General features: G+C 39.3%; 1 protein-coding gene and 1 long non-coding RNA gene across 17 annotated transcripts in view; one reads left to right on the top strand and one right to left on the bottom strand.

Annotated features, from left to right (window-relative positions):
* The window catches only part of LOC310757877, a 518,075-nt gene that overhangs the window by 404,788 nt on the left and 101,216 nt on the right, over positions 1-12,071 (bottom strand). The window lies entirely within an intron of this gene.
* Positions 1-12,071, top strand: part of ATP2B2 (ATPase plasma membrane Ca2+ transporting 2) — a 353,226-nt gene that overhangs the window by 275,265 nt on the left and 65,890 nt on the right. For 13 of the 16 annotated variants that reach the window (XR_014545439.1, XM_083603273.1, XM_083603264.1 and 10 more), the window contains 2 exons: positions 6,897-6,938; positions 11,622-11,786. Coding sequence is in view for 15 of the 16 variants with exons in the window: in XM_083603273.1 (XP_083459399.1) it covers positions 6,897-6,938; positions 11,622-11,786 (207 nt within the window). In the remaining variant the exon portion in view is untranslated. The remainder of the gene's footprint in view (positions 1-6,896; positions 6,939-11,621; positions 11,787-12,071) is intronic. The other 3 variants (XM_083603266.1, XM_083603276.1, XM_083603269.1) reach the window with 1 other exon arrangement.

Below are 12,071 nucleotides of genomic sequence, written 5' to 3'. Positions count from 1 at the left end.
TCAGGATTGATGCGAATTGTAGTACAGTGTGTTATCGGAAAACAAGTCTAGACCCTCTTAAGTAACATAACTAATTTCATAGTTGTTCTGTTCCTGGTAAAAATATGAATACAATACCATCTTAATAAATTTGAACATGCTATAATTTCATTCTTTCCGCTGCTGAATCATATTGGAAACAAAGCCTTCTGAAACTTGCAAAATCACACTCTTGATGTGATCACAAGTCACAAATCATCCCTTAGGGAGCTGTGAATACTTGCTGTACAACCAAATTGGTCTGTTTAGCTCAGCATGGGACTGTATTTGAGAGATGGAGGCTGAAATTGATAGCATCGTCATGTTAGGCTCATCTGCAAAACTTCCTTGACAGACAAATGAATGCAACCTTCATAAGGAGGCTTTGACAGTATATTAAGAAAGGGCCTGTTGTATATGTAGGTAGCCTGGCACTGATACAGAAGCATATTTAGTGTATGTCCTACATTTTAAAGAGAACTATTACTTATAATGGGGTAGCCACTATAGTGCCTGGCATGTACTTGAGCTCTCTTTTAAAGTTTAATGTACGTATTTTACTTTATTTAACAAAATTTATATACTGCTTGATTGGAACAAATCCTCTAAGCAGTTTACAAAAGTATAAAACAAAACATTAACATTCTTGATTAAAAACAGTTAACAGCAGCTATTTAAAAACATTCAAATGATAATTAAAACCAACAGTAGCTAGAGAGAGAGAGAACATGTATAAACATTCTACACATCTAGAAAGGCTTGTCTCATGGTGCCCATGAGTTGTGTGGAATAATACAAAATTAGAAAGAGAGACCCTTGTGCTTGTCATGGGAAGTCAGCTATAGTTTGCTTGTCCTGATAGTGCAGATCACATAATATTGATTTTACACACACACACACACACACACACACACACACACACACACACGTCTATAGTAACAAGAAGCATTCCTCAGTACCAGGAAAAATATACAAAGTGGACACACTTCACTCATTCTCATTTCACAGAAATTGCTTAGAATGTACCTGTACATTTTGCCCCATAACATTTCTTCAAGGACAGCTAGAGACTTACTTTTTTTTAATGCAAACTCAGAGTTTGGGATACCTGCCCAGGGCCACCATTTAAAGTTTCGCTGGGTGTCATCGCCCCACCTGGCACTGTGTTGGCAACTCCCGTACCGAATCATGTGGGATATGAAATATTTCTGTGTTTACTGTGACATGCATATTGCTGTCAGAAAATACCTATTCTAGGATAGCTTGTCATTTCCAGGCAACAATATAAAACAGAGATCCCCTTTAGATTCTCTAAAGTGGAGAATCAGTGGAGTTTTTCTGCCTTGATATTTGAGCCTTTGCTAGGTTTCCAACTTAATCCTATAATCCCCAATGAACAAACAGGCAAAAATACCCACACTATATATATGTAACAGTCCGTACAAACAATCCATTTAAATAGTCTAGAAATGTATACTTCCCAATACTTGTTAAATGCAGTAGTCCATGACTATTGCTTCACACTATGGCTTTAAAATATTAAGTACGCAAGACTGAACTTTGTGCTTCTACTTTATGTCTGAGTTTTGAAAGATGGCAACTTAATTTCTGTTATCATAAATTAAAACATATTTCATTACTTGTCATTATGGAAGTATTACTTTAAAAAAAAAAATAAAGCTAACCTTGAGGCTTTGGTGAATAGTATTTCCCATGGATTTTTGAAATGTTAATAGCAGCTGATTGAAATGTCCCACCAGAACCACTATTTGTCCTCCAAGACCAAACATGCACCCACCCCACAGGGCAAGTAGCTGTTTGGGGGGTGGGGTGCATTTCAAGCAGGAAAACAGCATGGGAGAAATAGTACAAGTCTTCCTTTGTGCTACAGTTCCAATTTAAACTGAGTCCCTCTCTCCAACACAACTGTCATTAACATTAAAAATGCTAAATGATCCAGCTTATGGATCTCCTGGATCATACCCATTTGCCCCTTGCAATATGGAAGCATTTGCTGGTGCTGCCAGCATTGCATTCTGCAAGGTCTCTGTGTGTGCTAGGGAAGTGGTAGCAATTACCTGAGTCAAGCTAGGCTGTACCAAGAAGAGTCATCCAAAGCCTTAAGAAGGCTGACAAAGGCCTTCTGTTCCCATTGGCCTTCCTTTCCCACTCTGACCCCACCCCCCACCCCCGAAGTGCTGCCTGCAATCTTTAAAGAACCATATATGTGGCTGTGGAGTAGGGAAAGCTACAGGAAAATAATTCCCAAGGAATTATTGGAAGAACCATGTCCTTGGGTTAGAATGATATAGAAAGGAGTACTAACGGCTCTCTCCCCTGAGTTGGTGACTTGTGAATCAACTGAATTTGAGTCTTCGATGGTGTGACGCTGGGACATGGACACAGGGCACATGGCAGTCAGCTCTCTACACCACTGCCTAATTTGGGGGCTGGAATGTATGTGAGTGAGCGAATGCATGAATGAGTGTATCATATTTGTGTTTATCTGTGGATGCATCTGAGTATCTGAGAAAGTGTGGGTATGTGCCTACCACTCCTATGTTGCCCCTGGAAGGTCAACCATAAGGAAATGGGGTCCTCAGGCTGAGAAAGTTCCCTACCCTGGATTAAAGGGTAGTCTGCTCCCTTAGACATTTTAGTAGTGGGTTTAAGAAAGACCTTTGAATTCCCAATGAATAGGTTTCAAAATGATCAAAGCAGATATTTTGGGAGACATGGAGGGCATGGGGAAGTTGGGGAATGCCCTGTTGCACAAGCAGAAGTCCTTGTGCAAGGCTTCCTCTGATGGAACTTGTTAGATGAATCCTGCCCTAGACCAACAACAAGACTTAACTTACCTATAGTTCCAAAAAACTTCTAAATAGTCATGTGTCATTATTTAATGAAATCTAAGTATTGTATCAGGAATATTATATTAGCATCTGCTAGAAATATAGGTCTGGTGTGAGACTCCTTCTATGTCTCCCTGTGCTTCCGAGGTAGCTCTTCCCAATTTTAGATGATTACCCATCTCCCAGCTGAGTCCACAGTCCACCAATATTATCGTCTCAGTTGCAAATCTGAAATTGCTTCTGCCTCACTGCAGTTAGGCTTGAGGAAAAGCCTTCCATTTGTTCAGAAGGCTTTTTTGAAGCCTAATTGTTGCAGGAGTGGGCAAGATCTTCCTGATGATTGCTGCTGGGTTAACATTCCCTCCAACTGCATTGTTCAATAACCGTTATGTTTATGTGTGCACATATATGTGTAGTTGTGGTAAGTATGTGTGTATTCTGCCCCAATGTTTTGCATAGTCCCCAAATGAGTTCAAAAAATCTGGAGACCCCTGGGTATTGTCTAATTCTGTCATGTCTGTCATCCTTTGGTATATGCTTATTATACATTTTACAATGGAGTATTGGGCTAGAAGAAAAAGTAACATACTCCCTAATAGTCATTTCTGCAGTTTAGTAATATAGTATATGTGTACAAATCACACTGTCTAGTGGAAATACATAGTTTTACCTCTCAAGAGAGGCAATTTATCCAGTATTTCTGGATCTCCAAAAATGCTTCATTGCTGAGACTTTCCTTGTCACATCCCTTTTATTTATCTCTGTGATATATTAACATGCAACTGCTATCCCATCCCATAGACACCTGTCAACTGGCTTCAATATTTCTCTGTGCCAGATTCAGCATTTCTCTGTGTATATTTGGTGAATTTTTTTAAAGCAGCCATTTGTATCTAGCAGCAGCTTTCTCCAGACAGAAACTTTAAAAGTGAACAGTTGGTACTGTAATTTTAACATTACATGAAAACATTCAGTACAGAGGAAAATAAATGAAAATATATTTCTTTTTTTATTAAATGATTTAAGGAGAAAAATGCAGAGAATATTTTTTTTTATTTTTTTTTTTAAAAAGAACCTTAGCCTAAGCCACCTTTGCCCTAAATCCCACCTGTGATGCTGTGCACACAGAACACTGCTTCTGCATGTGTATTCCCAGCAGGATGAAAAACTGTGTGCATAAGTGGCACATGTGGTTCACAGCTGGGGCTATACATGCAGTACTCTATTATAAAAGGTTAAAATTCCCATTTCCAGCTCTTCAGGAAGGCCTGTAGAAGCCTGAATTCATTCCTTCATTTTTCCTGCTGAACTGCTGATTTCACATTTTATGGAGAACATGATAGAAATGTATCCTCCCCCCACTTTTTGGCACATTGCAGCACTCTTGCACTCCATATTATGAGCATGGAATGTGGAAACTGCAGTTTGGCGAATCTAGTAGAAATGTATAGGGTAAAGGTAAAGGTGCCCCTGCCCGTACGGGCCAGTTGTGTCCGACTCTAGGGTTGTGCGCCCATCTCACTTAAGAGGCTGGGGGCCAGCACTGTCCGGAGACACTTCCGGGTCACGTGGCCAGCGTGACGAAGCTGCTCTGGCGAGCCAGCACCAGCGCAGCACACGGAAACGCCGTTTACCTTCCCGCTAGAAAGCAGTACCTATTTATCTACTTGCACTTAAGGGTGCTTTCGAACTGCTAGGTGGGCAGGAGCTGGGACCGAAAGACAGGAGCTCACCCCGCCGCGGGGATTCGAACGGCCGACCATGCGATCGGCAAGTCCTAGGCACTGAGGTTTTACCCACAGCGCCACCCGCGTCCCTTTATGAAATGTATAGAAACACTATAAAAGAAAAATGAATAGTACCTTACATGCAAATTTAAAATAACCATTGTTTTCAAAATAATCATGCTGCTCTGCATTAGAGGAATTTATTATTTTATTTTACTTTAAAATTAGTCACTTTGTTTGGCAAATATTTATTAGCTTCAGGTGGGGAAATAACAGCAAGTAGATCTGTAATTGCAATTGGGACATGTAGGATCGTTTATAAACATTGCCAGTCTAACACTTGTAACATTTATACAAATGTTGGAAAGATTGTTCTCCAAAATTAATTTTACATAATACATTTTGGAGAACAATCTTTCCAACATCGGTACAGTTCCCTGACTGAAAGATATATACACCAAACCTGTATATATCTGCACCTTGCCATATCCATTCATTTCAGTGGAGGGAATGGATATTTACCTGAAAATGAATGCACATGCAGATCTACTTCCTCCCTTAAAATAAATAGGGAATAATTTCTGAGAGGGTGAACATTCTATATACACAGCATTCTGTGGTGAGATTGCTGGTTTTGGGGGGTGATTATAACTGAATTTTATTTTATTTGCAGGAAATGCCAGCTACTCTGAATATCTCTAGTTCTTTGATATTGGAATTATAAGGATTAATTTCATCAGGGTTTTTAAATTATAATTTCGTCTTCCAAATTTTAAAATCAGAATGCAGTGTTTATTTCTATATTCTGGTTATAATATTAGCAACCATGGACTCTTATTGGTTTAAGCAGTTTGATTTGTCAAAAGTACATATTGGATTTTTACAGTGTAATAGATTGTACTAGATAGTCTTCCGTTCCCATGCCAGATCTCCTATTTTATTATTTTATAATATGATACATATTGCTAACGAATAGCATATTTTAAACATACTAATTAAACTTTTGAAAATTGTACTGTTAGAGCAGTCAACTTATGCCAGTTTGAAATAACACCTAGATTGTTGGAGCATTATAGGGTAAGCTCTTGGGAATGCCTTATCATTTATGAAGCCCAGATCTGTGGTTTTCCAACAGTGTGCTTTGGAAATTTGGGGTTTGTTGAAAGTTTAGCAGGGGTTCTCCAGTGAAAATATTAGCAATGACAGGCAAGCTTACTTAAACGACTGCTTGCTCACCAGTCTTTCCCCTTCCAAAGTGGAACTGCAGGAGATATTAAGTTTGGGGATGGGAAAACACAAGGCTGCACTGCACCTTGAAATTCCCCAGGTGTAGACGAGAGACATGAGTGTTAACGCTCAAAGAGGAACTATTGGCAGCTGCCCATGTCCCCCAAGAGAAAAATTCCTTGAGCACCAGGGGATGACGTTAGTTTCTTCAAAGATGAGAAAGGCCACGGGGCCTGTCTTCTTTCTCCCATGAGTATATTGAAAGTGCAGAAGATTCTGCCAATGTAGAGCCACTAGCAGTATCTATTTCTCCTGGCAATAAAGGGGTTTGAACCAGAAGTCCCATGACAGCACCTTGGGACTTCTTGTTCATGAGACCTATGATCCTGGTAGAAAGAGGCATTTGCAATGTCACTAAGCAGGCAGACACTAGATCAGCAGCAGAGGCTTTCCCCATCTTTGGAGGAGCCATTGTCTGCCACCACCACCCCACCATACATTTTCTCCCATTGGAAATGGGGTAGCAGGCTGGAATGGTAGAAGTGCAAACGTAGGGGTGGGGCTGTGTCTGTCTTGACTGCTCTTTTTATTTTTGTGAGCAGATCAGACAAGCCTGCCAAGTGTCCTATGTCAACTGTAGAACATGCCCCAGAAACCTTTGCAACACAGTATAAGTAAGTTTCTATATCAAGCAGGTCTATGTCAAAAGTATTTCCTGACAGAAGAACGCAGAATCCAAAATACTGGGTTAGATAATTTCAAATTATTGCTTTAGGCTTTGCAGTATAAAAACAATTATTATTGCTCCAAAGTGTTTATGACTTTCTATTATTACTGCAACAGAGGAGGCCTTGGTGGTAAATGATAAACTTGGTTGTAAATTTTTGTTCAGGAAGCTCATTCATGCATATAAATACATCATAAAAGTTTGCATTAAACTTTATTTAAACATGCTCATAACGTGTTTTTTTGGCCCTTTTTATTTAAATCCCCCTTTGTCTTGTGTTCTGTCTGTGCGTACTGATTGTTTACTGTCTGTTTTTGTTTGTTTGTTACAATTTTTATCACATAGGCAAAATGCAGGATGGGAATATGGAGAACAACCAGAATAAAGGTAACCTTCTTTTATATTAAGGAGGATTTTAAACATGTACTTGAATTTAGTTCTGCAAGTATAGTATCAGGAATATCACCCCCGCAAAAAAAAAAAGTACCTCAAAAGCAAACTTTTTAATTTTTTATTCCTATGACAAAAACAACACTGTAAACAGTCCAGCCTTTTTCTTGCCTCCTTTAAGCCTTCATGTTGGAATAACAAACCATGGGACGCTGATAGATTCCAACAACTTGGAGCTGTCATATCCATCTTACCAGAAGGCTTCAGTCAACTGCATTATCATGAAAGCTTCATGGAGCTATGCTCACACAACCTCTTTTTTCTAGTGCTGCTTCTGCTGTTTCACTTCTGCAGTCTTCTCCTTAGTGCTATTCTATGGTTATTACTGTGATATGCTCACATAGGGAGCACTGTCCGTGCCACCTTGAAGGTATTCTGTGCTAGTGCTAATATCAAGTTGTGCATAAAGAAGGATTTGCAACTTGCGGCTTAGAGAATATTAGTGTATTGGACTTTTAACCAAGTTAGGCTGAAATCCTGCAGTGCTGTGTGTGAATGCAGGGAAGCATGCACCCAGACAGAGGCTGTAGTCACTGCATAGCTAAAGAGCAATACACTTTTCAGATGGACATCAGGTTGCATCTGTGTAAAAGTGGTTGCAGAAGAAATTTCAAAAGCACTGCCAGGGCACATGTGGTTCTTCACCACATAGACACATAACCCTTGTAAGATTTCAGCTAGTTGTCAAGCAGTGTGTTTCATCTTTTTAAAACAACAACAAATAATATTTATTTCCTGTGCAGATTATTTAAGTGTATATTCCCTGTGTAAATTAAAAATTAGAATTCTCAAAAGGTCTTTTCTTTGCCGAATAATATTGTATCTATTTTTCCAATATAACATTTGCTGTCTACATTTGTCTAACAGCAGTTTTTTGACATGTTTTTCTTTGCAGAATGAATATAACTGGTATAGAACAGTTGAACACATTTGTTTTTCTAAGCTACGTAAGATAGATGAATAACGAAGAAGATAAAGCCCATAAAAATACATTTTTTAGTTCCTCTTAGGAATTTCAAAATATGGAAATAACACATACAGTCCTACTTGATGCTAAGCTAAATTGATTATGTCTAACTATTCTTGATAGATCTTCTAAACAGTGTACACCATAATATACTATGAGTAGTGGAAAATTTCTCCTGAGCAACACCATTAAATTTATGTAAGGCCATAGTTGTGCTTTTGCACATCTCCCTTCAGTTTCAGCTGGGATTGCACAGGGGGAGTTTGTAATATATTGTGCCCTATAGCATTTTTATTATTGCACCAACTTTCGTAAGCAGTGTGTGAGACAGACACACAGGGATGATGAAGCAATTCTAGTGCAACTTACAGCTACCAGCTTTCCTAACCATTTGAACACTTGCCTTTGCTTTTCCTCATATTTCTTCATGTTTTCAGTTTTAATTATACAAAAAATGATTGTTTTTTGTTGCTACTTCAAATGCAATTGTAATTGCACATATTTTTGAGAGTGGTTTAGAGCATTAAAATACTTTGAGTAGGTTCTCGGTTGTGGTAGTTAACATGTTCTGTGTATAGCTGGTATTTAAGTACTTGATGTTTATCTAAATGTACAAGGTGGCAAGAGGCTTTGCTTCCTTTTAACTAAAAGAGAAAATCTTCACACTGATCTTCAGTGTCTAGCTGGAGTGCTCCTACAAATAACTATGGAAGGATGTTGTGCTCTAACATCTTCCAGTGCTCTCCCTCTTCAAAGTTTAGTTCTTCATAATGTTAGGTAAGCGTCACCCTCCCAAAAGATTTCAGCAAAATTTACCCACCCCCCTGGAAGTGGCAGAAAGATAATCGCCTCTTCCATAGTATCTCTGTGTTTCTCTGAGTGTGTGAGAGAAGAGGTTTGCAAAATTGGTAGGCAGGGCTCAGCACAATATCTTTTAATAGGCATTTTTTCTCCTTAATATCATTCTTGGGGAAAATGGCTTTAAAGATGGCTCGATGGCTGAGGCAAGGGGGAGAATTTGGCTTCTTGCACTCATTCTGTAGGGATGCAGTGGTATACACATTTCTGCATGCAGTTCTGCCGTCATGTCTAGGCTGACTCCTGGGCTAAGTAAACTGAATATAAAATCAGTATCTTAAACTCTACCGCCTCGGGACATGTGCAAGTGTAAAAAATGGTACATGGAGAAGGAGTAAAGCACCCTTTCCCCCTTCATTTCTTTGCTCAAACTTGCACTTCCAAAGGCTGCTTTCCTCTTTAAAGAAATGGAGGGAACCTCTCGGGGCTTGGATAAATGTGTGATGTCCAGTTGTGTCCCCTTGCAAAATGAAGGCTAACAGAAAGGAAAGGTACATGTTTCTCTCCACACGATTTATTTAAAGTTCTCTGCAGAAAGATAGGAGAAGGTTTTTTTCTTTTTCATATACTGAATTCTTTGTAAAAACATACTGCATTTGTGAGACTTTTGACTTCTTCGAGCGCTAGAAAATGAAAATGAAGGTGGAACCTTGAATCTGTGTGCACTACCACCACCACCCTCTTTAGCTCTGACCTTGCCCCATTCAGTAGCAAGGTATGCTGTGAACTTGTAAGTCTGTTTGCTTCAACACACATACACATACCTGATGGTTTCATCCCTTATACAGTGGTACCTCAGGTTACATATGCTTCAGGTTACATACGCTTCAGGTTACACACACCGCTAACCCAGAAATATTACCTCGGGTTAAGAACTTTGCTTCAGGATGAGAACAGAAATCGTGCTCCGGCGGCACAGCAGCAGCGGGAGGCCCCATTAGCTAAAGTGGTGTTTCAGGTTAAGAACAGTTTCAGGTTAAGAACGGACCTCTGGAACGAATTAAGTACTTAACCCAAGGTACCACTGTACTGATCACTGCACTCTGCAGGTGAGGGCCTCCTGTAGATATCATCTTACCAGGAGGACTGTTCCACACAATATAGGAATCCAGCCTTTAGCATACTGGTATTCTCTTTTTGGCATCTATGGAATTGCCATTTACCTGGAAATCCTGGGGAAGCCATGGTTTGCAGTCATGGCATGACTGCTACCCAGCCCAGAACCATTGTACTTCCATGGTCATTGTGGGAACACCTGTTGTGGGAACAGCACTCAACCCAGGGTCAACCCAGCCCTCTCGTCAGCCAGCAGGTGAACTGGTTGACGCCAGAGTCACACCCACTTCCTTTGCCAAAACCTACTTACATCTGTAATCAGTAAGAAGTGTGGCCTACTTCATCCCAACTACCAGTGTCATGTGTATTCCTCATTGGTCTGCCTTTGGCTGGGTTGCATGTTTCTATGCCTGGGCACACAAAGACTTTCCTCTTTCAACAAACCTTTTAAGTAGAGCTCTTTCCTAGTCTGCAGATTTTTCAAATTGTTTATAGATGTTTAAATTGTTTTGTTGCTTATGTCTTTGCAGCCCTGGACTCCTTTGGGAGAAAAGATGGGATACAATTTTTATTATTAATAGTAATAATAATAATAATAATAATAATAATAATAATAATAATAATACAAGAGTTCTCGATAATAGTGTAGCGTTCTCTATTATGGGGAGGCTTGTTAGTAGGGATGAAAGGATCTGCCAAGTTCTTTCAGTTCTCATCTTTATAATCTTAAATTCAGTTTTCCACATTTCTGCAGCAAGTGAATTTTACAAACAACAGATCATCATGAAAAGCCTTCAGTTTTTTGTGCATTTTTCCCTAATTAACACAATTTGTACACAGCTTTGACTAATGTACACATTTTTGCAAGCAGTCTCTCCTAATATAATGCCCTTTTCTATGTTTTTTTTTTTCATGAATGTATTCATTCACTCCCAATATGTGTGTTTTTATAAGCATTATTTGGCGGGAGAAATGTATCACAAAATTCAGATAGGTGCAAATTTTGAAGGATGGCTGTGTTTCAGTTCTCATATTGTTTTGGAAAGCGTGAGCTTGATAAATTATGCTTTAAATGCAAACTGAATCAAATTCTTCTCCCATCCCTACTTGTAAAGCATGCTGCAAACAGACTTAGAAGTAATCGTCAGACCTTGCCTCTGAATAAAGGAGGTGGAGTAGGTGACGCTGGCATCCAGAGGCAATTTAATTATATAATTCTGAGGAGGCTTCTGATGTAAAAAAAAAAGTTAGATAGTTAATTATATAGGTCATAAATCTATCATTCATATCCTGGTCTCAGGATATAGTGTGAGTGCACATGAAACCACTTTTTGCTAAAGTAAAACAGGTCTGAGTCTGGTAAGTACTTTGCAAGGAGGATGACCCCATGTAGGCCACTTTGGGTCAAACAGCAGAATAATAGTGTGATATAAATGCAAGAAAAAAACCTTTTTTAAACTTAAAAGTGAAAAACTGCTCTAAAACCAACAGACTTTCATTCTAGAGAAGGGGAGGCAGAAGCAGACCTTTGTGTATGTTTTCTAAAGTGCTTTGTAAATTGAAGACTGGGAAGTGGTGAGACACTTATAATCTTATCAAAATAACCTGGCATGTCAACTGTTCTAAGGAAAGCAGTGGTGCAGCAGCCAGCACTGAAGGCCAGATATCTCATTTTCTAAATAAAACATTTGAAATAACGCTACAGTTCTTAAATAATTTTCCCCCTTCTGCACTGTTAGCCAAACAGCAGGATGGTGCTGCTGCAATGGAGATGCAGCCACTGAAGAGTGCTGAAGGTGGAGATGGAGATGATAAAGACAAGAGGAAAGCCAACATGCATAAGAAAGAAAAATCTGTCCTCCAAGGGAAGCTAACTAAATTGGCTGTCCAGATAGGGAAAGCAGGTATGGTGTACATTTGATGGGGTAACCTATTGTGATGAGGAATGTACTAGAGAGTTTAGACTAATTGCCAGCCAGATCTGCGCACAATAGATAAAAACCATTTCCCAAAGCCATTCCCTTTGTCACCTTTTTTTTTTTTTTTTTTTTTGGTACATGGAACTCGATTAGCACTCTTTGGTTTTGCACTCCACACTCAAGGCATTCAAAGCAATTGTAGTATTAAACACATTTCTTTGGATCCCAAACTGAGACTCCGTGGGGTTCTGCTCATTCTCTGTAGTGATA

Source organism: Podarcis filfolensis (assembly GCF_964270895.1).
Source record: "Podarcis filfolensis genome assembly, chromosome: 2".
Taxonomy (NCBI): domain Eukaryota; kingdom Metazoa; phylum Chordata; class Lepidosauria; order Squamata; family Lacertidae; genus Podarcis; species Podarcis filfolensis.
The sequence above is the reverse complement of the archived record's forward strand: the minus strand, read 5'-3'. Positions and strand labels throughout refer to the sequence as shown.